Genomic DNA, 27,542 nt, shown 5'->3' on the forward strand with positions numbered 1-27,542 from the left:
TGAGTTCCTCACCTGAGAGGGGCCTGGGGAGAGCATAAGGCTGGGGGCACGGTGTGCAGGGTGGGGAGAGGGAGGGTGAGGTTCTCAGAGCTCAGGGACCCATTTCCCCATGCCCCACCTCACCCTGCGGCCCGCCCCTCCTTGTAGCCCCCTTCCCTGTCCACCCCACCCCACGAGACCCGACCCTACCCAATCCTCACCCCTCAAATACGACCACACCCCAGGATACGCCCACAACCCCCTACCCCTCCGCAGGCCCAGCCTCGCCTTTAGCCCCTGGCAATGGCCCCATTCTGCACCCCTAACTTTCACCCCGCCTCTTCTCGGACCTGGCCCACCCTTCGTCTCAGGCCCCGCCCCCTCCGCTGTACAGGAGAGGGGGCCCCTGTCCCGCCTCTCCTAAGACCCCGCCCCCTCTCGCTCAGGGGGCCCCTCCCCACTTCAGACTTGGCTCAGCTCCTCACCCCAGGGCCCACCGCCCCAACACTCACCCTCTCATCCGGGCCCCACCCTGGCCCCGCCTCTTCACGGGCAGCACCCCCTCCTAGCCTGGGCGCATCCCGTCTTCCTTCAGATTCGGCCCCGCCCCTCGCTCCAGGGCCCCGCCCCAGTCCACGCCCCCTGTCCTGGCCCCGCCCCACCTACCCCGCAGCAGAGCAGGCCCCGCCCCCGCCACAGACTGGCGCCTGGGCCCGCCCCGCCCCTCCTTAGACCACGCCCCCTCCCAAGCGCTTTCTAGCCAGACCCGCCCCAATCCCCGGTCCCTGGCCCCGGCTCCGCCCCTCCGCAGACCCGGCCCCGGCCCCGCCCCGCGCCCCGCTACTCGGTCTCCCCGGCAGGCGCGCGAGGCTCCCGTCACTCCGAAGCGCGGCGGCGGGAAGATGGCGGAGTCCGGCGGCAGCAGCGGTGGTGCTGGAGGCGGTGGCGCGTTCAGCGCGGGCCCAGGCCTCGAGCGCCCGAACAGGTGAGACCTGGTTCGCAGAGTGGGCCCGCACCTGTTCCGGTGCCCAGGGACCTATGGGGTGTCATGGGGGTCCTGAGGGGCTAGGGAGAGGCCTGGCCAGCTCGAGGGTCTTCTGCAGGCGCTGCGGACTTTACAGGGCCATGGGGTACTGGGGCAACCGAGGGCTGCTGAGGGGGCGGCTGAAGGGGGGCTGGGCGCCCCGGGACCTCCAGGCGTCTGCAGGCTGCCCTAGGGGCCTGAGGATCCTGGAGGTCTGAAGGGAAACCGAGGGGCTCCCCACCATGATGGACCCATGGGGCAACTGGGGGTGCCAAAGGATCTGGGCGGCAGAGAGAGCCTGAGCAGGGCATGGGCAGTCTGAGGTGTTGAGTGTGTCTTGGGGGCTCTGAAGAGGAGGCTGAGGCCCAAGGCTTCCTGGGGGTGCGGAAGGACCCTGAGGTGGCTGAAGGTGGTCCTGGGGCGTGCCGAGGGGACCTGGGAGGGGTGAAGACTGTGGAAGCTGTGGATGGAGGGCTCAAGTGAACCTGAGAGCCTGAGAGTGGGAGGCTGAGGGGTCTGGGGATCCCAGAGGCCCTGAGGGGCTGGGTGAGTCTTGGGAAGCCTGAATATCATCAGAGAGCCTGGAGGATCTATGGAAAACACAGAGGGGTCCTTCCTTGGGGCTCCATCCTCCCATCCCCATGAGGTTCAAATCCATTTCCCTGCCCCCACCCCCACACCCCAAGGCTAAAGGACTTGAAGCAAGGCCTTGCCCTCAGACAAGCGGGCAGAATTCACCCCTTAGGTCAGAGGGAGGCCTCCTTTCCCCATCGCCCAGTCCTGATATGGGTTGCTTGAACCCCAGAATTTGCATAAAATTGTAGGTGCTTTTCCGAGTTGTTCTGGATTCTCAGAGGGGAAGAGCGCCTGCCTTGGCATGACCGCCTGCTCTTTTCCCACTAGGCAAGGTGAGACCCTCCCACCCTGGCCCCCCAGGAAGCCCGCCACCCTCTCCTGGGCAAGGAGGAAATTCAGGCTCTTTCTCACTGGTGAGCTTCCAGGAGCCAATAATTTCAGTCAGTGTCATAAATGATGAAGTTGGTCGATACTTGTGTGCTGTGTAGTTGGCCCTCCTCTTGGGGCTCTGGGCTGGTGCTGGCAGGAATGGCCTGATGGCCTAGGCATGTGAGTTGGGCTTTGGAGGCCCGATGGGGTGGAAGAGGGATGGGGTAGGTAGGGGAGGGATGGCTGGGCCAGGACACAGAGGAGGCAAAGGCCCTGCTTGTTCCCGGGGATGCTGAGTGACACCTTGAGGCTTAGGTGTGTGGGCAGAGAGAAGCACTGAGTTTCGCCTGCTGGTGGCTGTGGGAAGCCCCAGAGGTGTGTGCACAGAGGGGCGACCAGCCTTGCAGGGTGGGTGTTGGGCAAGACTGGAGGCCTATAGTAAGGAGCCAGGAGAAATCTGAGGATTTGGAGAGACATTCAGGGAGTAGAATGGTCAGAGCTTAATGACTGTGTATGAGGTGGCAAGTAAGGGACAGACAAGAGGGACAGGGGACCCCTGATAACTTGGGGCAAGGGCTCTTTTTTTTAAACAGCTTTATTGTGGTATAATTAATTACATACCATACAATTCATTCATTTTAACTGAACAGTTCATTGGGTTTTAATGCATTTATTGAGTTGTGCATCCATCACCACAATCCAGGTTTTTAGAATGCTTCCATCACCCCAAGGAGTTGCCCCAAGCCAATTTTCAGTCAACCCCAATCCCCTCTCCAGCCCCAGGGACATTCTGATCTGCTTTCACTCTCTATAGTTTTATCTCTTCTAGAAATTTTATGTGAATAGAATCCTACAACACGTGGCCTTTTGCATCTGGCTTCTTTCTTTAACGTAATGTTTTTGAAGTTTATGTAGTTGTATCAGAACTTTGCTCTTTTTCACTGCAGAGTGAAAATAAACACACTGTGTCCATCCATACAACGTTGTGTGGGTGGACACAGTGTGTTTATGCATTTACTGGTTGATGGACTGTTGGGTGGTTTCCATTGTGACTATTGCAAATGAAGTTGCTGTGAACATCTGGGTATGTGTCTCTGTGTGAACATATACTTTCATCCTCTTGGGTAAATACTGAAGAGTGGAATGACTGAGTCATTTAGTAGATGTATGTTTAATTTTTTAAGAAACTGCCAAGCTCTTTTCCAAAGGGCTGCGCCATTGTGCATCCCTACCTGCAACATACAAGAGTTCCAGTTGCTCCTCATTCTCATCCACGTGTGGGATGGCTGGTCCTTAGTTTTAGCCATTCTTTAGGTATGCACCAGTCTCTTATTTTGGTTTTAGTTTGCATTTCCATAATTAATGATATTGGACATTTTTTCAATAGCTTCTTGGCTGTTCATAACTTTGATAAAGCATCTTTTCAAATCTTTTGCCCATTTTTAAATTGGGTTGTCTTTTTAGTGTAGGGTTTTGAGAGGACTTTACATATTCCGAATGCAAGCCCTTCACTGGATATATGATTTGCAAATAATTTTCTCCTGGTTTGTGGCTTATCTTTTCATTTTCTGGGTGGTACCTTTCCCAAGGCATAAGTTTATCATTTTGGTGAGGTCCAATGTACCTATTTACCTGCATTCTTTTTTTTAGGGATCATGTATTTAAGAAATCTTTGCCTAAAAAGAGGCAGGTTTTGTTTTTTTTTTTTTAGAGACAGGGTCTTACTCTGTTACCCAGGCTGGTCTGAAACTCCTGGCCTCCAGTGATCCTCCCTCTTCAGCCTCCTGAGTAGCAGCCCAGTGAAAAATCACTGTCATCTGGAGTAACTGTTGGGGGCCTTTTTTTTTTTTTTTTTTTTTTTTTTTTGAGACAGAGTCTCGCTTTGTTGCCTGGGCTAGAGTGCCGTGGCGTCAGCCTAGCTCACAGCAACCTCAAACTCCTGGGCTTAAGCAATCCTACTGCCTCAGCCTCCTGAGTAGCTGGGACTACAGGCATGCGCCACCATGCCTGGCTAATTTTTTCTATGTATATTTTAGTTGGCCAGATAATTTCTTTTTATTTTTAGTAGAGATGGGGTCTCACTCTTGCTCAGGCTGGTCTCGAACTCCTGACCTTGAGCGATCCACCCGCCTCGGCCTCCCAGAGTGCTAGGATTACAGGCGTGAGCCACCGTGCCCGGCCACTGTTGGGGGCCTCTTATCCCTTGGGTGCCAGTGTGGGGAGATCCCCTAATGTGGCAAGATGGAGTATACAGAAAATTGATCAGGTTTGGAGGGAGATTGGTACAAGATCTTCTCCCGAAGATCCTTTTGAGACCTGGAGGCCTTCATAGCATCGTTTGTCCATTTGCTCCTTCATTTGTTGCAAATGGGCCAGCCAGGCCTGGTGCACCACCCCCGTCTCCCCATCAACTTGCCCACGCCTTGTTCATCTTCATCCTTCCACACTCCAAGGTCACGGGCTCTCAGAGCCACCTGTCTGGCCACCCAAGCTCAAGTAGAACACTTTTTCTGGTCACCTGGCTGTGTTTTGGTTTTTTTTGAGGTAAAATTTATATAACGTAAAATTCACCCATTTAAAGTGAACAGTTCAGTGGCATTTAGTACATTCACAGAATTGTGCAACAATTATCTCTATCTAGTTCCGAAACATTTTTTTCCCCTCTATTTCCCCATAAGAAGAAATTTTTTTTCTTTCTTGTTCTAATTTTTTTTTGCTTTAGAGATAGGCTTTGGCTGTGTTGCTCAGGCTGGCCTTGAACTCCTGGCCTCATGCAGTCCTCTCACCTCAGCCTCCTGAGCAGCTGGGACTACAGGCACATGGCAAGTCCTCACTGAGCCCAAACATTTTCATCGCCCTACAAGGAAACCTTTCCCCATTAGCAGTGACTGCTCAGTCCCCCTGCCCCAGCGTCTGGCAACCATTTTCCTTCTACCTCTGTCAATTTTCCTGTTTTATAAATAGAATCACACACTGTGTGGCCTTTTCTGTCTGGCTTCTTCCACACAGCGTCGCGTCGTGTTTTTGAGGTCCACGTTATAGCGCGTATCGGTACTTCACTCTTTTTATGGCCGAGTTATATTCCATTGTGTGGATATGCCACATTGTTTTAATCCATTCGTCACTTGATGGACATTTATATTCTATCTTTTGCCTATTACGGAATCATGCTGCTGTGAACACGAGTGTATGCGTTTCTGTCCCAACGCTTCTTTCTATTCAGTTCTTTGGGGTATATATCTAGGAGCGGAAATGCCGAATCATACAGTTATGGTGTGTTCTTGGTCACGCTGATCACTGCCTGACATCATGTGGTGTGTTCCTTTGCGGAAGTGCCTTGAGGATGGGGAGTCTGTCTCCTGGTGCGGTCTCGTGTGCCTGGAACATGGGCAGTACGGAGGGAATACGGCCCGGAGGGAGGAGACTGGGAGAGATGTGTAGGGGTGTGGAAAAGTATCCTGTTCTCTGAGGCTTGCAGTCTGGCAGGTGGGACGTCCCCTCTGTTCGGTGGAATTGGGCCAGTCCCTCGCCTTTTGGGGGAGACCAGTGGGGCCTCTAAGGGTAGGGGAAGGCTGGCTTTGTAGCCTGCCAGGCATGAAGGATTTTGTCATTTGGCCAGGGGTGGGGACGGTTGCTGTCCTCCCCTTGGCCCTTCCAGCAGTACCACAACTCAAGAAACTGTCCCCAGGAGGGACTGCACTCCCCCACCCCCCACCGCCCCCAACGTTATATAACTTGTTTGTTCCAGCTTCCCTTTTCTGCAACCAAGGGGGAAAAAAGAAAGAGAAAGGCTCATTCTCCTTCTGATGGTCGTTGATGATTGAGCCTAACCTCAGAGATGAGCTGAGTGGCTGGGGGCTTGCAGCGGGGAGGTGGCGCCCTTGCTGCAGGCTCCTTTGCACAAAAGACACTTGTTCACCAGGCGGCCTCCTCCCAGCTCAGGTGATGGGGGGTCCGGGCTCCTGGATGGGAGAGGGAGGTTTGGGCCACTCAGGGTGTTGCAAGCAGAGGGTGGAACCCTCCAGGGAGTCGCACTTCCTCAGCTAAAATTCCTTCGCTGTGAGGTACCCGGTCGCCAGAGTTCCGGAGGAACCTTCTGGCCACGCAGGGTCTCCAGACATGGGCCTTTGGCATCCTCATTCCCCGGCCTGCCCTTCCTACAGGCGTCTGGACGGGGCCCAGTCTCGCTGACTCAGCACTCCTGGGGGGTGAGGCGGGGGCATTTTCGTGAGGGAAGTGCTGGCTGCAGGTGTTTCCATGGGAAGTCGTGGCCGGGCTGCTGCGCCCAGTGGGTCTGTCACATTTCAGCCCGGCTCCGTGGCTTTTGCTTAAGGTTTCTCAACGGCCCTCTCTGGCCACCTCCTATGTAGGTCCCAGCGAGCCCCATGGCCTCGGGAGAATCCAGCCCCCTAACCCCTAACCCCTGCTAGGAGACTTGGGGGACGATTTGGCCCCTTCTGAGGAGGTTCTTGTTCCTTGAGCCGTGTCCTCCTCTCAGAGGGAGGGAGAGGCAGGATTTTGACCCTTCGGAGACCAGGACTGAGCTCCTCTCCAGAAATGTGGGTGGATCTGGCGGCATCGGTGCTTTGTGGGACCCACGGGGGCATGTGGACCCCTCCTTCCAAGATGTGTCTGTATCAGATTCCTCAGCTGGAAAGTGGGGCTCCAGGCCCACCAGGTCGGCTGGCCGGGATGAGGTGAGCTGGGGAGGTCACATGTGCCTTGTGTTAGTGTGGCAGCGGTGACCTCGCTGCGGGGGTAATGCTGCCGTCCTCCTGCCCCTGTGCCCCCATGGCCTCGCGGGGATCACGGGAGCCAGTGAGCCTCGCCAACAGAGGCCCTGGGGAAAAGGTCAGTGGGGAAAAGAGAAACTTGGCTGGAGCAGTTGGGAAGACAGTAGTGCCATTACCGGTGGCCACGAAAGGGACAGCGGCAGAGGCGGAGAGTGGAGCGTGTCACTTCTCAGCCAGGGAGGGCAGATCCAGCCGTGTCAGTCTGGCACCCAGAAGCAGGGCCTGGCGCAGGCGCCCCTGGAGCAGGACGGGTCTCGGCGGGTGCTGGGGTCGGGGCAGGCGAGGCTGAGCAGAGGCGCGCTGAGGGCCTGGCCACGTCCAGGTCACTCGATCTGCCCCTCGAGGCTCAGCTCCCCCTCCAGCAGGGAGGCTGCTCTCTCCTCCCCTCCTCCCGGCAGGGGCCCGAGCGCTCATGATGTGAAATTGCTCCGAAGTGCATATTTCACCCTGCATTGTGCCGAGTGATTGTGTCTCAGCTGGGCCGTTTCCATCTGGTAGCTGTGACCCTCTGGGACGGCCTTCTTGTCGTCGGCCATAGTTACTGGGGAAGAAAGGTTTTATTAGGCTCCGTCATAATCTCTCCATCTCTGGGGAGCCGCCGCGCACGTCCTCCCGCCTTCCTCACAGCCGTTAGTATTTATTACTCCTATGTCTCCCCCAGACACTTTAAAAGTGAGGCTTTCTCCTCACTCCAGCCCTTTGTTTTTCTCTTTTCCTGATTTTTAAAATTTTTTTTTGAGGCAGGGTGTCACTCTGTCACCCAGGCTAGAGTTCAGTGGCGTCATCACAGCTCACAGCAACCTCAAGCTCTTGGGCTCAAGTTATCCTCCTGCCTCAGCCTCCTGAATAGCTGGGACTACAGGTGTGCACCACCACGCCTGGCTAATTGTTTTATTTTTTGTAGAGATGGGGTCTCACTGTGTTGCTCAGGCTGGTCTTGAACTCTTGGCCTCAAGGGATCCTCCCGCCTTGGCCTCCCAGAGTGCTGGGATTATTGGTGCGAGCCACCATGCCTGGCCCTTTTTCTGATTTTTTTCATTGTAACCTGCTCTTTGGTTTTAGGGATTGTTTTGGATTTGGGGTCAGGAGCCCTGGAGGAGGAGAAAGAGCAGGAAGAGCAGGAGGAAGAGGAAGAGGAGGCAGAGAGGGGGAAGAAGGGTAGAGATAGAAATAATTCAGTGACTTGAGGGCCTGGGGGCCCGGAAAAAAGGGTGGGATTTGCCGAAGGTGTTGGGTGCCATGGGGTGGCATGTGTCCTGGCATCCTGGTTCCTTGCCCTTGTGGATGGCATGCATTGCACACTTTTCTCTGCCTTCTGGCAGGTATCACAGGCCTCCTGTGTGCCTGCTGCTGTGCTTGGTGCTGGGCATGGGGGTCCACGGGACAGACAGGCCCTGCGCGTGGAGCACCCATGTGCCAGCAGGAGGTAGAAGAGGTTGTGTGGTCGTTTCCTCACAGTTGCCCCACATGATCCTGAGGTCCTGAGGCTGAGTTGGAGGTTCCTGCCTCCTCTGGAAGGTTCTGGAGCCTCTTTACAAATGAGGTTGAGCTGACACCTGCCAAGGGACTCCCTTGCTCTCTGAACAAAATGCACTTCTCGATGTGATCTGTCTGACCCCCTGGGCTTCCGGAACCCTGACAGCCCTGCTGGTCTCCAAAGCACGCTTGCCTGGAATGTCCTGTCCCCAGGATTTGCACGGCTCAAGTATTGCCTCATCGGGGCCTGGCTACTCTGTCCACCATGACGCCACCACCCGCCCCTGTGTCCCGTGTCCTGCCTTGTTGTCATGGTACGTTCTCTGTGATTAAAGATCCATGTTCCCTAGGATGTGCCTCCGAGGGCGGGACTTTACTGGTTCTGTTCCCAGTGGTGGCCGCGCTGAGCGTGGATCCGGTGAATGTCTCCCCTCATTGCCGCAATCCACGATGGGTATGGCAAGGGGACTGGCCTGACCAGGAGGCTTCTGGAACGGGCCCCCCGCCCCTTTACTTAACTGGCAGGTTCTGCAGAGAGCCACAGAGGTTGACAGGCACATTGTCAGTCACTCAGCCCCTCACAGAGGAGCCAGCGCATGGCACCAGTTTGCATGTGCTGCGTTCAGTGAGTGAGCAGGATCCTAGCACAGTGCAAACGACAGCCGTGCTCTCCCTGTCCAGCTGTCTGAAGTGGGAAGTGGGGGCTGAGCCCGCTGGGTCCCCACTGCCGGCAGCCCCACCCTCCTCCTCTGGTAGCCGCTCCGCAGCTGTGCGGACGAGCTCTCTTAACACTTGTTAACCCCGAGCCTCCAGTCCCTTCCTGCCCGCCGCACCCCGCCCCTTGCACATGTCTCTCCAGAGAGGGCCGCGCAGAATTCACAGCACTCGTCTCCAACGGCTGTGCCGGCATTTCCCTAGCATTCCTCCTCTGCACGGCGGATTTTGGTGCGCGTCCAGCGTGATTTCAGACCCTTCGCCGAGCAGCGGAACGCCTGATTGCTCCGTGCGCACCACCACGGCGCACACTGAAAATATTGTGATCCGGGAGGAAGTAACCAGCACCTTCGGGGAATCGCAGACCTTTCCTGCAAGGGCAAGGGCTTCCGGAATTGAACACGCTCGGCCTGGAGGAGATCTTGAGGGCTGGACCTTCAGGCTTTTAAAGGCCTTGAGGGGGGTCACCCGAGGATCGAGGCCGAAGATGTTTTCTGACGCCACAACTGTGAAATTCCACAGGGGTCAAAGAAAGAATTGGGCGGGAGCGGTCTGGGCTGCATATCCGGAGAGTTCTGCTCTCCACGGGATGTTAGAATTTGAGGCAGTCTGCCGAAGGCAGTGGAGCAGAGACATGTGATAGTCCAGAATCTTCCATTACCGGAGCTGAGAACTAGGAGTTTTCCTGGGGTGGGTGGGCTGTAAGGGCTCTCAAGGTGGCCATGAGGTGACAGGCACGTAGGGGAGCCCCACGGAGGACCCCCGAGGCGGCCCTTCACACACATCAGCTCGAGTCATCCTGTCCGTGGAAAACTTCCAGGACTGCAGTTCAAGGCATAACCGAGTGATCTCCTTGGTAACGTCTCGTCTGTCCCAGGAGGGCTCTGATGGCTCCCCCTGCTTGGGTTCTCGCGGCTCTCTGTTGCGTGAGGCAAGGCAGTCAGAGCGCATGAATGTTTACACTCCACGTGAGTCACTTGCACAAATGATGGGTGGTGTTTTCCTCACCGAGACTGATGGCATCGGGCCCCTCTGCTGTTCCAACCTAAGTCACGCCTCCAGCATGTTAGCATTTAGAGTTGTTGAACTTTCACGTTGGTCGGGGGCGCGGGCAGCGCGCTGACCTTTCGGGGGAGCCCTGGCGGATGGAGTGGAGCCGAGTGTCTTGTCACAGACAGGCGGGGCTCTGACTGGCGGTGGCCGCCGCCCACTCACTCTCAGCATCGCCCCCCGGCGTGGCCTAGTCCCCCGGCCTGGTAGGAAGCTCGTGAGCAGCGTAGGGAGAGGCAGCAGCTGGAGAAGCATCAGCTCCACAGCGGTTTTTCCAGAGGCTCATCTGGAATGCCGTGGACGGACCTGGGGCTTCCCACATCCGAGGCCCCTTTGGTTATGAGAGCCAGAAACCCCACTCACTGCCTTCAGTTGAAAACTCAAAGTTCACGTTAAAAAAAAGTTCAGGGAGACGTCCAGTTTCAGGTACATCAGGGTTCAAGGCTCCACTCCGCCGGAATCTGTGACCCCGTCTCTCAGCTCTGCCTTCCCTCTTGGCTGGGTGCTGCCCACCTGGTGGAAAGGTGACCCCACCTTGCACACCACTGGACCACAACTCCATGGGGAAGGTGAGTCTCCATCCTGGTGGCTCTAGCAGTGGTCCCAGGGAAGGCTCTGATTGGATGTGATTGGCCACACCCCCGTCCTGGGAAGAATCACCATGGCCAGGGGCCCTGGAGCCTCTGGTTGGTCAGACTGGGTCACATGTCTCATGTTTCAGCCCAGGTGTGGGGTCTGCCTGATCCCCACCACTGGGGCTGACCGTGGAGAACAGGAGGTTCTCCAGGAAAATAGGAGCCCTGATAAGAAGAGGGGAGGGATGTTGCGCACCCCTAAAACGAAAGTACCCATGACAGGCCCTTTCTGCTGATGAAATGTGCATTGTTATCAGAAGGCCCCAGGCCCAGCCACGGGGTGCCTGCATCTGGCCCTGTGCCACTGGGGATGAGTTCATGCGTGTGGCAGCCCTGTCCCTACTGAGGCCTCGATGCCTGCCTTGCCTGGGGAGGCAGTGGGATGAGCCGCCTTGCAGCGCGCTCCCGCCCTGAGATGCTGGAATTCAGCAGTGCTGGAATTTCGCTGGGTTTCCGAGCAGTGCTGTGGGGCCGTGCAGTCATGCACCTACTTGCCTGCTCTGTAGAGCGGAGGGTTTGCGTGTTCAGGTGGCCCCGTCTCCCAGCGCAGCACAGCGGGATCAGGTGGAGGTTGGGCTGTTGCCGGAAGCAATCTCTCGTCTGGGTGGGAGAATAAGACCTGTCCACTCGTGGGCCCCTGGACGGAGACCCTGGCTGGGCCATGAGCACGAGGGAGGCCATGGCAGAGAAGGGGCTGAGGAGGAGGTGGCAGAGGCTTCAAGCACAGAAGAGGGTGGACTTTGGAGTGGGGCCTGGGGGCGGGAGGGGTTGCCCATTCAACACGGGGAACGGCAGAGCAAAGTTCAGTTGTCCGGCAGAGTCCTGCTGAGGCCTACCTGGGTGATCCAGTTGAAGGATAACGTGCCCAACGCAAGTTACTCAGGCCAGGAGGCCGTGTGGAGGGGCTGGGCAGTGAGCAAAGATTTGAGTTGGGCGCCAGCCCAGTACTGCCACTTAGGAGACATCCACCTGCCACCTCCCTGGCCAACGGCAAGCTCTCTGCCTCCATGGCACCGCTCCCTTCCTGGCTCCTGGCCAGACCACAGTGTCGGAGCGTCCCCATCTGAACAGCCCCCATGAACCGAATGAGCACCCACTCCATGCAGCCCTGGCTCCTGGCTCACCTCTCAGTGGGCAGTCTTGGAAGGGGACACCACTATCATCCCCACTTTACAGATGAGGAAGTTGAGGCACAGAGAGGTTCAGACACTGACCCAGGGCCACACAGTAAACAAGCAGCAGAGGGACACCAGGCTCGGCCGACACAGCCCTTCCATGCCAGCACGTGGTTGCGATTGGCCTCTCCACGGCCCCAGGTGGGTGGGCCCAGGACCATCACTGTAACGTGGGTGGGAGATGGAGGCTGGGAGGGCTGGACGTGGAGGTCAGCGTCGGAAAGAGCAAGACCCCCGCTCTTCAGGGCTGGCCCAGGGCAAGGGTGTGGATCCATTTGTCCACCCACCCACCCACGTGTCCACTCGTTCCCTCACCACCCACCCATCTACCCCCCATCTGCACCCGCCGACCACCCATCTGGCCGACAAGCGTGACCGAGCTCCAGCTGTGTGCTGGGCACCAGGATGTGGCAGGAGACAGCACCCCCCGCCCAGCCCTGGTGGGGCTCCCCTTCAGCCGTGGGGAGACCGGCGGAAGACAGGGATGACATGCCAGAGGGAGACAGGAGTGGGGAAGACAACACAGCCCTGCTGGGATCCGGGAGGCGGGCGCCAATGGGCGGTGGACCGGGGCTGTCCCAGCGTGACATGGCAGTGCCATCCCGTCTGCAGAGTGGGGCTCCCTCCCTCAGAGGCAGCTGGAGGATTAGTGGGGCAAATACACACCCTTGCCCTGGGCCCACCCACCTGGGGCCATGGAGAGGCCAATCGCAACCACGTGCTGGCATGGAAGGGCTGTGTCGGCCAAGCCTGGTGTCCCTCTGCTGCTTGTTTACTGTGTGGCTCTGGGTCAGTGTCTGAACCTCTCTGTGCCTCAACTTCCCCATCTGTAAATGAGCATGGTAGTGGTGTCCCCTTCTGGGACTGCCCACCTAGAAGTGAGCCAGGGCTGCACAGAGTGGGGACTCACTTGGGCAGTGGAGACTGTTCTGATGGGGACGCCCCAGCATTGTGGTCTGGCCGTGAGCCAGGAAGGGAGGGGTGCCGTAGAGGCAGAGAGCTCGCTGCTGGCCAGGGAGGTAGGGTCTAAGCACCCCTTGTCTTCAGGGGCCTTTTTTTTGGATGGCGGAACTTCCTTCTTGCTGGGCTTGGGAAGTAGCCAGAGGTGGGCAAGTCTGGGCGGGGGCACTGCCCACAGGGTCCTCCTGGCCATTGGCAGCAGCCAGAGCCCCACATGTCCTGGACCCCCAGGGGCATTGGTCAGAGTCTAGGGTGGGGGCAGGAGACCACGGCCTGGCCTTGGGGGCACTGTGCACACAGTGACCCCTGAGGAGTGGGTGGGGGGTGGCCGAGCCCACCCTCTCTCCCCCTTCCCCTCTGGATCATTTGCCACCGTGCTCCTGGGGTGACAGCGTGCAAACCACTGCACCTCCAGCCCTGGCCTCACGGGGTGGGGGTCTTCAGCATAGGCAGCCTCAGCTGTCTGCTCCTAGCTCCATGGATTTTGGGGTTCACCTTTTGACCTATGGGCTGGGAATGCCTCTTACCTCATTGGGTCCTTGGGGGGATTGGTGATGGTTCTTTTGAGGTAAACGTGGGTTATAGGACCTGTCTGCCCACCCCTCTGAATGCCTGGTATGACTCGAGTCCCCCCAGATGCCCAGTGTGACTCAAGGCCCCCCGAATGTCCAGTGTGACTCAGGCATTATGCTGCCCTCTCCGAGTCTCGGCCTCTCGGGCGCTCACCTGGGGGCTGGCTGCGCCAGCGGGCCTTTGCACTGGGGTCCTGTTTCAAATTATTCGTGAAGGTGTAGAACAACCAGCACGATGACCAGGAGGGAGAAATAAACAACTTCACTGATGATGCCCGGGAGGGAGCCCCAGGCTCGGGGACATGGCTCCAGGATCTTGGCTGGGTTTTCTTCTCTCTCCCTCCCTGCCAGCCCCCCGGGCCTCTGACCCCCTGCCCCCTTGTCTGTGTCCCCCTCCCTGCCTGGGTCTCCATCTCCCTTTCTCTGGGTCTCTGTCTTCCCCTCCTGTCTCTGTATCTCTGTCTTTATATCTCTGCCTCCCCCAGCACGGCCCGCCCCCCGGTTTGGTGTCCTGGCCTGAGGGACACTCTTTGGTGGGACCTTCGCCCGCTCCTGGGCTCCGCACCTGTCCATGCAGAAGCCCTGATCCTGCCTCTGCTCCCACGGAGGCCAGGGAACGAGAACTGCAGGCTGCTGAGTGGGAGCCGCCCCCTATCAGGAGGGAGGACCCCGGCAAAGGGCCACTGCTGCCTGTGGGGAGGAACCAGCCGCGGGGGCCGCCGGGCCGTCCCAGGAGGACGCTTGCTGACGTGAGCGTGGGGGCCGCTGGCCGGCCAGAGTGTTTGAGGGCCAGTGCGAGGTGCCAGAACCCAGTGACTCCATCCTGTGGGCTGGGAGCACAGTACCCAGAGCTGTGAAATATTGTGGTAACCACGGCAACAGCGCCTGGGGGGGTGGCGGCCTTTGCGGGGCGTGTGAGACCCTGGCTGTCTGCGCCCTTTTCCTTCCCAGCACACATCTAGCAGCTGGCGGGGCCTCGGCAGAGTCAGCGGCTGCAGGTGGAGCGAGGAGGACTGCCGGCGGCCATGGAGGCGGCTGTGGGCCTCAGTGTCCCCATCTTGGAGGGGGCACCCGGTGTGCTGCCCTCCGGGGCTGCTGGGGCATTCTGTGTGTACAGACCTGTGCCTGGCACGCACTCCGTCCACGGGCCTGTGTGGTGACGATGGAGGTGGGTGGGAGGGGTCACAAGAAGTCACCAGTATGGCTGGAGAATGGGTGGGCAGGGGGCTGCCAGGGCCCCCACAGCTCTGGAGCCCAGCCTCCTGCCTGTCTCTGACCCCTCCATCCCTGTGTCTGCTCTCTGGGTCCCTGTCCCCCTCTCCCTGGGTCTCTGTCCCCCTCTCCCTGGGTCTCTGTCCCCCTCTCCCTGGGTCTCTGTCCCCCTCTCCCTGGGTCTCTGTCCCTCTCCCTGGGTCTCTGTCCCTCTCTCTGTGTCTGTGTCCCCCTCTCTTGCTGGCTTTCTGACGAGGCTCTCTGAGGATGGTCTTGGTGTTCCAGTCCCCAGCCTGGGGCTGGGACCAGAGGCTGGAGCTGGCACTGATGTCCCCTGCTGTCTCCTGAAGTACAATGCCTTCCCCACCCATGCGGGTGGGACCCTGGGGCAGCGTCGCATCGGCCTGGGCGCGAGCCAGCCTGCCGTGCTCCTTTGAGCTGCATGGACGATAAAACCACAGCTGGCTTTGCCAGTGCCGCGCTCTGTGCGCGTCGGGCCAGTCTGTGAACGGGGCAGCCTCGGCATTCTCGTGCTGGCCCGAGCTCTGGGCTCCGTGTGAGGGTGGGAAAGGATTTCACAAAACCCCAAAGAAATGTTTCCATGAAATTCTTTCTTGTTCTTGCCTATTTGTTTTTTTGGACGTTCTGATGAGAAGAACCATGCTGGGGTTCCAGATCTCTCCCGTCACATTCAAGCAGCCACAGCACTGGGACCAGCAGCAGGGCGGGGGCCAGAGGTGGGGTGGCCACCCCAACAGGTGCCGTGGTCCCCCATCTTTAGCTCCTGGGCAGCGCCTACCTCCCCCATTCCTGATCCCCGACAGAGCTCGCATCACCAGGGCCCTGCTGCAGTCTGTGTGACTCTGAGCTTCCTGTGACCTCTCCTCTGGGCCGTCTCTCTGGGGCTGGGTCTCCCAAGAACAGACCCTTAGGCGAGGACCCCGCGAAGGACGGGTCAGGGGAGGGAAGGAGCTCACGCAGGGGACATTAGCAGCAAGCAGTGACACCAGGTGCAACCCAGGATATTTCAAGAATCCTGTAATGGGTGGTCCCCATGGGGACCCACGGGACATCAACCCCAGGCAAGACCCAGCATATGCCCCTGCGCAGGGGATACCCCGAGGGAGGCAGCAGTGGTGTCCCCAGGGCAGGCCTGGACGTGTCGCCATGTCCAGCACAGCCCTGGGCCAGCCGGGGTACCTGATGACAGTGCTCTGGGGATGCAGGGCCAGGGGAGTGTCGGGACGGCCCTGAGCCCAGGCCAGGCCTGCAGCGGGGGTGTGTGGCCACCCAGAGGCCAGATCCAGGCTGAGGGTGCAGCCGGGGCGGGCAGTGAGCGGCCTCCGGAGACGGCCCTGACTGAGGCTGCTGACGCATTGGCTCCGATGACTCACGTGCGGGTGACCGTGACTCGAGTGGCCGTCTGGAGACTCGGACAGGCTTAGGGCCTCCACCGCCTTCTTGGGGGCCCGTGGCCCCACCGCGCCAGCCGCCCCCTGTCTGGGGCTGGCCTGAGTAATGGGTCCTTGCCCTCCTCCCGACGGCCGGCTGGAGAGGACCTTAGTCATCAGCCCCAGCGCCACCCCTCCTCCTGCCCACCTCTGCCCAGCCGCACCTCGCTTCTCTGTCCAGGCGTGGGGGACTCCGGCCCTGCTGGCCTCCTCCCTCCCTGGGCTCCCCAGGAGGGGCTTCAGGGGGGTGTGTTTGGCTGCCTGGGGCAGCAGCACAGCCTGGTGTGTAAGGGACTGCTGGAGGGGGCCTCAGACAAGAGGAAGAAAACAGCCACATGGGGTGCAGGGGATACTGCCAGGGGTGCGAGGGGGAGGCCTGGAGAGGGCCAGGCTGCTCCCTGCCCTCTTCATTGCTGCTCGGGCCCCATCCCCTGTAACTAGCAGCAGATGGGCCTGGGCCTGGCTTCTGGGCCGGGGGTGTCTTAGCTCCCGGATAGGAGCGTCGGAATTCTCAGAGTGTGCAATTGTTACGTGCCAATGGCAGCACAGTCACAGCAAGCCTTTCCGTATGAGGCTGCTGGTCCAGGGACTCTGCATTTGCTCATCTCATCCTCTTACAGCCCAGGTGCCGGGACTGTCACGTGCCCCCGCTTTGCAGCACAGGCCTGGGTGGTTGAGGGACTGCCGAGTTCCCGGCTAATCAGAGCCGGCTTGGCCCAGGCCTCTGGCTGTGGAGACCCCAGCCCAGCCCCGATGCCTCCTCTGAGAGGCCCTGCTGCCCAGCTCCTGCCTTCCAGGTCCCAGGCAGCCTCTCCACCTGCTGGGGAACCCCGAGATCCCGCGCCTGGGAGCTCTGCCGGCCACCTCCCTGTTTTCCATTCTTCAGTAATGATAACAGCTCGGGAGGTGGTGAAACATAAGTGCCTCATCCTCTCTCCTCCCCAGAGGCCGCGCTCTGCCCTGCTTCTCAGCCCTCCAGATGTGTTCCTTGTACACAGAGGCAGACGCCTATGTACGACACTTTGTGCCCACTGTGTGCACTCTCTGCACCTTCCTTCCTCCTCCAGCCGTGGATGTCGTCCCCAGGATACGTCAGGACCAACTTCCTCGCTCAACTGTAGGGCAGCCCTTTGTCAGAAGGTGCTATAACTCTGTGTACCCCATGAAGGGTGTTTAGCGTGTTTCTCATCTCTGGCCCCTAGAGGCAGTATTTGGAAAAGTTTCAGAATTAGAGTTGCTAGGTCAAGGATACGAGCCTTTAGAATGTGGCTAGATCTGTCCACCTGCCTTCCTGGGGGTCGTCCCGCTTCATGCTCCCACAGTGAGCACAGTGCCCTTACTGTGAGCGAGGCTGACTCTTAGGTCTTTTGTGTCTAGCTGTGCTTCCTTTCCCATGAACTATCAGCCCACATTCTTTGTGCATCTTTCTTTGATTGGTGCGTTTATATTGATTTCTTGATGCTCTTTATATATGGAGGAGCACAGTAAATATGTGTCCAAGGACTGAGCAAGCAGCCCCATGATGAAGTTGCCCTTGGTGTGAAATCTCTCTTCTGGTAAAAATGTGCATGTGCACACCTGCCCCCCAAGGCTTAGAGGAAGCACAGAAGTCCTCACACCCTACCCCCCAAATCTCCTCAAACGTCTAAGGAACAACCAGACCCGCTGAAAGCAAAACGGCAAAGGCGGGCAGGGCCAGTGCATGAATTTGTGAGGCAGGGTGTCCACAGAGAGGCCAACAGGGCTCACGTGGCACCTGCCACATGCTGGTGCTCTGTAGATGGTTCCGAGCTCCAGGTCCCCCAGCGCAACGGCCTGGTCCTGGTCAATGGACGGAGAGGGCATGCAGGCGGCTTGCAGGGGTGGTGTCGGGACGAAGACCCCTGCCAGGCCTCGCCACTGCCCCAGCCCAAAGGCAAGCTGGGTAGTAGGTGGTCTGTGGCCCCCCATTCCGCAGGAGGAGGTGGCAGCTGGGGAGCCCTGTGGCAGCCCAGTGACATCCATAGCCCATTTGACAGCCAAGAAAACTGAGACCCAGAGAATCAGAGAATGAAATCTGCCCTGCGCCCCTGTGAGTGTTGCCTGCCTTGTCATCCAGCCCATCTTCCTGCCGCGGCCCTTTGGGGTCCCTTTCAAGGTCCTCGTGTGCTTCTACAGAGAAGCTGGCTCCCTGTGGGTCTGGACATGCCTTTTGGGTGTCACGCCCATGTTCGAAGGGCTTGTGGGCAGGGCACTTGGCAATCCCGGGGCTCTGCTGTCCGAGTTGTGCACAGGCATCCTGGCTTTGCCGGGTGACCCTGCCTCCTCCTCCTCTTCCCAGTCTCCATTTAGGTGTCCCCCCCAACTCCCCTGCAGGCTCTCGGAGCACTTGGTGGTTATTTTATGTTTCCTTCTGTCTCCATCGGTTTGGTGTTTGTCTTCCCGCTCCCCCGCCCCGCTGCTGGTGGCTCTGAGTGTCACAGGACAGGGCTGGCCCCATGGGCGAAGTGCGGGCCGAATGAATGAATGAATGAATGAATGATGGATGAATGAACGCACATGGCTGGGGCAAGGACTCTGGGTTGGGGGGACCCACGGGATGGCTCCTAGGCTGACTCGACCAGCGTCCCCGGACTCCAGCCCGGGTATCTCTGCGCTGGTGCCCCAGGGAGGCCCTGAGGTGCAGCTCTGCCTGCGGGGGAGGGGAGGGCTGGGGTGCGGTTGGGATGGGCTTCCCGGTCACATGGAGCTGCTGCTTGTAGCCTTTGGGTCCCTAGGCACTCTTCAGGCCTGGGCCTTGGGATGGAATGATTCTCCAGGGCTGCAGTCCCAACCCCCAGGCCATGGACCAGTACTGGTCAGTGGCCTGTTAGGAACCGGGCTGCACAGCAGGAGGTGAGCAGCGGGCGAGCAGGCGAAGCTTCATCCGTATTTACAGCCGCTCCCCATCGCTTGCATCACCGCCCGAGCTCCGCCTCCTGTCGGGTCAGCAGCGGCATTAGCTTCTCACAGGGGCACGAACCCTACTGTGCAGCCCCTTATAAGAATCTAATGCCTGATGGTCCGAGGTGGAGCTGAGGCGGTGATGCTAGTGCTGGGGAGCGGCTGCAAACACAGATTATCATTAGCAGAGAGGTTTGCACAATAAATGTAATGGCTTGAATCATCCTGAAACCATCCCTCCCGCTGGGTCCGTGGAAAAATTGCCTTCCATGGAACCAGTCCCTGGTGCCAAAAAGACCGGGGACTGCTGCTCTAGGGGATCCCCGTAATAAGATGGTGTATGTACCCTCAGCCCCATTATGCTGAACGTGGAGGTGGAGCCCAGGCAGGTGGCCGGAGAGTGCCCATGTGGGTAATGGCAGGAGCCGAGGCCAAGGCTGGATGGTGGAGAAAGTGGCCAGGGCAGCTCTGGACACCGGCGGGCCCAGGAAGGACTGCAGGGAGGTGGGTTTGGCTTCACAGAGGCAGGTGCCCAGCCCTAGACGACCTTGGCATTGGGTTGGGAATCACATGTGTCTTTCCTCCCTAAGGACTCGAAGGCCTTCTGTCGAGCACAGGCCCCCATTCTGGGTCCCCTGTGCTGAGTCCCCACTGCAGATTCTCCCACACAGGGTCCCCCCTTCCAGGACACGGAGCCCCTTGCAGGGCTAAGGTTGGGCAACTTGCGCGGCCCGGCGGCACCTCGCCCGGCCGTGGTCAGTGGCCAGTCCTGGAGCCCCCTGGTTGGTCACCTGTCCTTTCCCACAGGTCTCTGGAAGAGTGGCCTGGAAGAGGTTGGGGACCTCTGGTGGCAGCAGCTACATTGAATGAGTGCCAACTGTGTGCCCTGTGTTTGACAGCAGCTCTTTAATGCCCAGTGTGGTTTGGGGGCTGGCAGGCAGTGGGGCCTCGAAGCCGTCCCTTCTGCTTCCGCTTTCTTGCAAAGACCAGCACCCACGTTCCTGGTGCTCACTCGTGGGCTGACATCGGTCCCAGGAATGGGAGAGCAAGTTCCATGGGGCCAGAGGTCGCAGGGGCAGAAAAGAGTGCTTGGGAGGGTGGCCTTGGCCCTGGTGGGGGTGGCGGGTCCTGGCAGGGGGTTCATGATCCCATAGGGGCCTGACCCTCCTTCCTGCTGTGTGCTGAGGATGAAGGATGGATTCAGGGCTCCGTTCGACAAAAGTTTTCCAAAATGAAACAGCAAAGGGGCCGGTGCGGCTGGAGAGGAGGGACAATGGGCGAGTGGGGGCGATGCGGGCAGGACCGCACAGGGCGTGTGTGCTCTGAGGGTGCCGGGGCTGTGGCCCGGTTTGCGCAGGACCCGAGAAGGCTCCCATGTCCTTTGTCTTGTTTTCTTAGTGAAGTGAAATTCACAGGACAGAAAACGAGCCATTGTGAAGCGTCCAGTTCTGTAGCGTTCACGGTGTTGTGCAGCCGCCACCTCGGTCTAGTTCCACAACGTTGTCACCACCCCAAAGGAAACCCGTCCCCCTTAGCAGTCACTCCGCACTCCCCTCCCCCTGCCCCTGTTCTGCTTCCTGTCTCTGTGGCTTTGCCTGGTCTGGACACTTCACGCCAGTCGTGTCGTGACGTGCACTGTTGCCGCATCGATGCGGCCTTTCGTGTCTGGCCGCTTCTGCTAGCGTCGTGCTTCGGGGTTCTCCCACGCCATACTGCGTCTGGGAACCTCAAGGCCTCTGGGCTGGTCCCCACTTCTGCTCTCCCCGCAGCACGGCGGACAAGAACGGGGCCCTCAAGTGCACCTTCTCGGCGCCCGGCCACAGCACCAGCCTCCTGCAGGGCCTGGCCGCCCTCCGCGCCCAGGGCCAGCTGCTCGATGTCGTGCTCACCATCAACAGGGAGGCCTTCCACGCACACAAGGTGGTCCTGGCCGCCTGCAGCGACTACTTCAGGTGAGCGCGGCCTGGAGGGGCGTCTGCCGCGGGATGTGCAGGGGCGGAGGGCGCCTGCATCAGCGCCAGCCAGGGACAGCTTTGAGGGCGAGCGGCCAGTGCCGGCCTCTCCTCTGTGGCGAGAAGCCCGATGTCCAGTGCACCTGCAGGTCTCCCAGGTTTGTGTCGCACTCTTTCCAGGCAGTTTCGGGCCCTGGCACCGGCTGCGCAGCTCCTGCCTGGGGCGGCAGGGCTCGTCCGGGACTATGCTCTGCTGCCTTGCTCGACTCCTGCCACTTGCTGGGTCGTCCAGGAGGCAGGAAACGGTCACAAGTCCTTGCGGTCGGGATGTCCACATGGGCACCTAAGGCAGAACGGCAGAGGGGCCAAGGGATGCCGAGTCCACAGTGACCCCTGTGTCTTAACACCTGCGTGCCGGGTTCCGTCTGAGTCCCAGATGAGGTCTCCTCCTTGTCGCCCTAGACTGTGGGCACTTCCCCTGAGTGACAGACGGGGCCTGGGTGGGTGTGCAGGTGGGTCTGCTGTCCCTGTGCCGTGGCTGGGCCAGAAGAGGGGGTCCCATGGAGCAGGGAGGGGGACCATTCTCATCACCTGCCAGGGGCTGGCTCGGGGCCAGATGGCCTCCCTCATTCCCTCGGTGACCAGCAGGTGAGCCTCCTTCCTGCCCAGGAGGTGACCCCGCCAGAGAGAGCAGGCGGCCCTGGGGTGGTTCCCAGGCCTGCCCCAGCCCAGATGCACACCTCTGGCCGCGTGTTCCCCAAGGCTGGGGTGCCTGGCCTGGCACATTCCCCGGCGCCCACCCCCTGGGCTCACCGAGGCCATCGTGGGGAGCCGCAACTGCCAGGCCAACCGGGGCGCTGCTGCTATTTTTACTCTGGATTTGGGGACGGGTGGGCCAGCCCAGCCGGCAATGCCCTTTAAAGGCTCTCTTGCGCTGGCACTGCAGCCGGGGAGGCCTTAAAAGGCAAAACTCCTTCCCGTCGCCCTAATTGCCTCTGCCTTCATCGCATAATGCCCAAAGTCCGGTGAGGACCCACGGGGACAAGCAGGGCAGGGTCTGGGGAGCTGGCAGAGCGCTGCCCCGGACGGCTCCGAGACGCTGACGAGCGGCTCTCCAGGTGGATGTCAGTCGGCGCCCCGCGATGACCCCCACGCTGGCCCGGCCCACGGTGGGTGTGGGGCCAGGGCATGGGCATCTGCTGGGCAGACGGATGAAGGAAGTTCCTCCTCCTTCGTGCGCAGATAGCAGTGAGAGTTATTGCAAGGTGCCAACCTGCCCCGTGAGTGGAACTGCCCGCTACCCAGGAGCAGGCATTGGGCGTCTCTCCCCTCTGCCCATGGGGTGCGCGCTAAGGGCCAGAGGGGGACTGTTACCCACAGCCCTGAGCCTCCCCACTGCCCTCCTGCCCCTGGAGCTGTATCCCCTCCCTGGCTCTCACGTTAGCCCCGCCTCCCAGAGCAGGGCAGTGCGGTACAGAGCAGGGGTCTCACAGTGGGCTGGGGGTGTGGCCAACAGCTCCTCTGGGCTGTGCTTGGGTGGGGGGCGCTTCCCTGACTGCCTGGGGACCTTTGTCACCTCCCATCCCTGTGCGATGGTCGCTGAGACCCAGGCTGGGGACGTCGGAGCTGCTTTCCCAGGCCAGTGCGCAGGCGAGGGCTGGGTTCCGTGGACTGTGGTGTGAAGCCCCTCCGGAGCCCCGGCCTTGTGTCCTGAGGTGGCGCTGCAGATCTGTCCCCAGAGCTGCAGGGGTGTGGTCTTTGGCACAGCCACACCTGGCCCCTCTGTCTAGCAGGCCCCCTGCCCTCCCAGCCAGCTGGGCCCAGGCCACACCTCCTGCAGCTCTGACGTGAGAGCCACGATCTGTCATTAAGGGGCTTGTGCAGACCCTGCAGAGGGCAGAGCAGGGAGCTGCTGTGTATATAGGAAGATGTACCAGCTTGGGGTGGATTAAAATTTTTTCTTTTCTTTTCTGCATGTTTTTAATGAGCATCCGGCCTGCTTCCCTCTTGCGGGCTGCACCCTGCGTTCTGTGTCCCAGGGCTGCCGTCCTGAGGCCAGGCCGCTTCCGACTGGCCACGATACCCCTTGGCTGCCCCGAGCCCACACGCTGTGTTTCCGGCCCTCAGGGCCATGTTCACAGGCGGCATGAGGGAGGCGAGCCAGGATGTCATCGAGCTGAAGGGCGTGTCGGCCCGTGGCCTGCGACACATCATCGACTTCGCCTACAGCGCCGAGGTGACCCTGGACCTTGACTGCGTGCAGGACGTGCTGGGCGCGGCTGTGTTCCTGCAGATGCTGCCCGTGGTGGAGCTGTGCGAGGAGTTCCTCAAGGCAGCCATGAGCGTGGAGACCTGCCTGAACATCGGCCAGATGGCCACCACCTTCAGCCTGGCCTCCCTCCGGGAGTCGGTGGACGCCTTCACCTTCCGGCACTTCCTGCAGATTGCCGAGGAGGAGGACTTCCTGCGCCTGCCCCTGGAGCGCCTGGTCTTCTTCCTGCAGAGCAACCGGCTGCAGAGCTGCGCCGAGATCGACCTGTTCCGTGCCGCGGTCCGCTGGCTGCAGCATGACCCGGCCCGGCGGCCGCGTGCCAGCCACGTGCTCTGCCATATCCGCTTCCCACTCATGCAGTCGTCGGAGCTGGTGGACAGCGTGCAGACGCTGGACATCATGGTGGAAGACGTGCTGTGCCGCCAGTACCTGCTGGAGGCCTTCAACTACCAGGTCCTGCCCTTCCGGCAGCACGAGATGCAGTCCCCGCGCACCGCCATTCGCTCGGATGTGCCCTCGCTGGTCACCTTTGGCGGCACGCCCTACACGGACAGCGACCGCTCCGTCAGCAGCAAGGTGTACCACCTGCCCGAGCCCGGCGCCCGCCACTTCCGCGAGCTCACAGAGATGGAGGTGGGCTGCAGCCACACGTGCGTGGCCGTGCTGGACAACTTTGTGTACGTGGCCGGCGGCCAGCAGCTGCAGTACCGCAGCGGCGAGGGCGCAGTGGACGCCTGCTACCGCTACGACCCCCACCTGAACCGCTGGCTGCGCCTGCAGGCCATGCAGGAGAGCCGCATCCAGTTCCAGCTGAACGTGCTGTGCGGCATGGTGTACGCCACGGGCGGCCGCAACCGGGCCGGCAGCCTGGCCTCGGTGGAAAGGTACTGCCCCCGGCGCAACGAGTGGGGCTACGCCTGCTCGCTGAAGCGCCGCACGTGGGGCCACGCTGGGGCCGCCTCGGGGGGCCGCCTCTACATCTCCGGCGGCTACGGCATCTCGGTGGAGGACAAGAAAGCGCTGCACTGCTATGACCCTGTGGCCGACCAGTGGGAGTTCAAGGCGCCCATGAGCGAACCCCGAGTGCTGCACGCCATGGTGGGCGCCGGGGGCCGCATCTACGCCCTTGGCGGCCGCATGGACCACGTGGACCGCTGCTTTGACGTCCTGGCCGTGGAGTACTACGTGCCCGAGACGGACCAGTGGACCACCGTGAGCCCCATGCGGGCAGGCCAGTCAGAGGCCGGCTGCTGCCTGCTGGAAAGGAAAATCTATATCGTCGGGGGCTACAACTGGCGCCTCAACAACGTGACGGGCATCGTGCAGGTGTACAACACGGAGACGGACGAGTGGGAGCGAGACCTGCACTTCCCGGAGTCCTTCGCAGGCATCGCCTGTGCCCCGGTCCTGCTGCCCCGGGCTGGGACCAGGAGGTAGCCCCGGGACCCCCCGGGACCTCGGCCTGGCTGCACGCGGTCTCCTAGCGGGGCTTGGTGAGCGCATGTCTGGCCAAGAGCCCCAGCAGCGCCCCAGGCTGGCCTCGAGGGGCCTGCCGTGTTGATAAGCACCCCCGGGAGTCCCTCCCTCCTCCCTTCCCGAAGCAGATCCTGGCTTGGAGTCCAGCCCAGGGAGCCTCCAGCCGGGAGGCCGACTGTCTGTGGCAGCAAATGCACGCCTGGGGCGGTTTCCTCACCACCCTGCGTCCTGGCTGGTGGGCGGAAACCAGGGTCTCCTTTGTGGTGGCCGTTGTGTGGCTTTGCCTCTCTCCTCTCTCCCCTTCAGCTCCACGGTTGCAGACTTTCAGATGTGAGCTCATTAGCATCGAACCCAAAGTCTGAGATATGCAACTCACCCCCCTTCCAAGTCTCTTGCGTGCCTGTGTTTTCAAAATAAACTCACCCCAAACCTTCGTAACATACGGACCTCCAGGACCAATGAGAGGTGGCTCTGAAGCTCCCAGCTCCGGTGGGTGGAGGACAAGGGCGCATGCCTGCCTCCCCCGCCCCCCGCGTGTCCCCCAGCGCCTGCACCACTCGTCCTGGGCTGCCGGGGCGGGAGGCTCCGCTCCCGTCTCTGTCCCCATCCCGGGCCCCAGCACCTTCGAGGTGCTCACTCATCCGCTTTCAGGAGGAGAAAACACACCCAGCTCCCAGAGACGGTCCTTATGGGTGTCGGGCCTTCCACCTGGCACCATCACATGGGGCCTTGCCGAGGAGGACGGGCCAAGACACCCTGCCTGTGTTTGCCTCCGGTGGCTGGGCTGTCCCCGTCCTGTGGGTCAGCATCTCACAGTGCGTGTGCACCTCGCAGGTCTGTTGGGTGATTTTTAGTTCCTTTCCCCGTTTCTGCCCCTCAGTGTGCCCCTGGGCCCCCACCAGCCTGCCCTGTTTTTAGGTCCACATGCCACCCAGCCTGGTCCCCTCGGGGGACGTCAGCCCGCAGTGAGGCCTGTTCCTTCACAGCTTCGAGGCTTCTCCAGCCACATTCATTCTGATGCCTGAACCTCTAAACCTTTTCTTTTTGTTTTGTTTTACTTTTTTTTTTTAAGAAGCCGGCACTGCTGTCTCATAAATGGGATTTGTACTCTTGGGGCAGCTTAAAGTGTCTTTCTCGCTGCTAACGGACGATTGATGTCGTGTCTCTGTGACCCACACACCGTGTAAAGAATTAACCTCATATCATAGCAGACGTCGTCTCCTAATATTTCCCTTTATTTAATAAAAATGTTATGGCAAAAAGATGGAGCAGGCCCAGGGCTGAACCCGTGAGGCTCGGGCCTGATTGGTCACAGATTCCTCGTGTGTCCTCCGCGTGTCTGGGGGCTGCTCTCCCCGGCTTTGGCGTTTTCCAGCCTTGCAGAGGGACTGGTGAGGGGCTGGGCTTGGGCTCAGGGGTGCAGGGGCAGCAAGAAATGTGGCCAGGACGTCCCCCTGGGCACCTGGCAGATAGAGGGCAAACCCGGGCCGGGCGGGGGCAGCCTGCTGGGGGTGTTCGTTCCTGGCTGCCCCCAGCCCCCGGCCACCAGGCAGCCCCCAGCTCCCCAGACGTACCATGTCCATCTGCTCAGTCCCAGCGCCTGAGTGCAGCTCAGACAGCCCGGGAGCCCCTGTCCCTGGGGGAGACGCAGGGCAGGTCCTAAAGGAAACACGAAGTCATCGCTCTTCCCCGTGGGCCCGAGAGCTCTGTAGAGAGCCCCCAGCCCCCACTCTCGCGGCTGGCCTTGCCTCCAACCCTGCTGCCCAGAGCCGGCCACTTGCCGGTTGCACGTCAGCGGAGATGTCCCTGGACAGCCTTCCAAGCAGGGAGGCTCTGGGATCGTCCTCCACACTCGGACTGTGTAAGTCGCCCGGTGCTCCTGTGTGTTGGCCACCGGCGCCCAGGGTAAGCCTGGGGGTGGAGGGGCGGTGCCAAAATAGGCACTGGGTGGGGAGGGTGGAAGGAGCGCACGCTGCCAGGGGCATCCCAGGGGCACCCGAAGGAAAGCAGCGGTGGCCCTAGGCCCTCACCATGCATTCCAGCCCCGCCCCCCGACCTGAGCTCCCCCAAAGAGAACCCTTCCCTGCTGGAGGCACGGCCCCTTCACGGGGGCAGTGGGAAGCCTTTGCCAGCTCCAAGTCCCCCGGATCAGCTCACACCTCGGAACATCTTGTCCCCAACTAGCTGGCAGGGGTGCCGGCCCTGGGCGGGGGTGCTGCCGTATCTAAGCAGATCGATTGTGCATAACCGTCTGGGCCAGTTTTGGAATGTCCGCGGGGCCTGCTGCCCCTCCCTCCGCCTCCCCCCACCTCCCTCCCCTACAAGAAAGGCAAATTATTTTTTGTATTGTAAACTTTAAACACGAAAAAGCTGTTTTTAATTTAGCAGAAACTGGCTTGAATCTTCACTTTGTGAATGTTTGTGTCCTTCAGAGAGAGGCAGAGCACGCCCGTGCACACTCGCACACGCTCAGGCACACACCTGCACGCCTGTGCTGCGGCACACATTCACACAGCCGTGCCCATGCGTGCATGCCTGCACACGCGTGCTCACTCGGGCATACGCACTGTAACGTGCTCGCTTGCACACGGTTAAATGCAAGTCCACCCAGATGCGCACGCGCACACATGCACGCACACAGCCCTGGACCAGCCTGGCCCACCCTGCCTAGCCCCCCACAGGGGTCTGGAGCCCTGCAGCTCCCCGAGCCGGGAAACCCGTCCGCTTCCTTGCAGAGGCCTGGACACATCTGCAGCCGCCTCCCTCGCACCTGGGCTCGGGCTGTGGGAAAACGCCGTCTCTCAGGACGGTCGGATGCAGCCGCGAGAGGGAGGCCAAGTGTGACTTCTGGGGCCTCACAACAGGCAGGGCCAAGGGGGCCTCCGGGGAGCCATGTGAGGTGGGAATCCGCCCCGGACCTGGCCAGCTTGGAAA

At 60.3% G+C, this 27,542-nt stretch overlaps 1 protein-coding gene across 1 annotated transcript; it reads left to right on the top strand.

Moving 5' to 3' along the window:
• The first annotated feature begins 899 nt into the window (after nt 1-899).
• KLHL26 (kelch like family member 26) lies at nt 900-25,828 on the top strand. Its single transcript, XM_069494169.1, has 3 exons — nt 900-964; nt 20,678-20,860; nt 22,988-25,828. The coding sequence occupies exon 3, from the start codon at nt 22,992-22,994 to the stop codon at nt 24,567-24,569; it is 1,578 nt and encodes a 525-aa protein (XP_069350270.1). The 5' UTR covers nt 900-964; nt 20,678-20,860; nt 22,988-22,991; the 3' UTR covers nt 24,570-25,828.
• The last annotated feature ends 1,714 nt before the right edge of the window (nt 25,829-27,542 follow it).

Source organism: Eulemur rufifrons, chromosome 2 (assembly GCF_041146395.1).
Source record: "Eulemur rufifrons isolate Redbay chromosome 2, OSU_ERuf_1, whole genome shotgun sequence".
In the NCBI taxonomy this organism is placed as follows: Eukaryota; Metazoa; Chordata; class Mammalia; order Primates; family Lemuridae; genus Eulemur; species Eulemur rufifrons.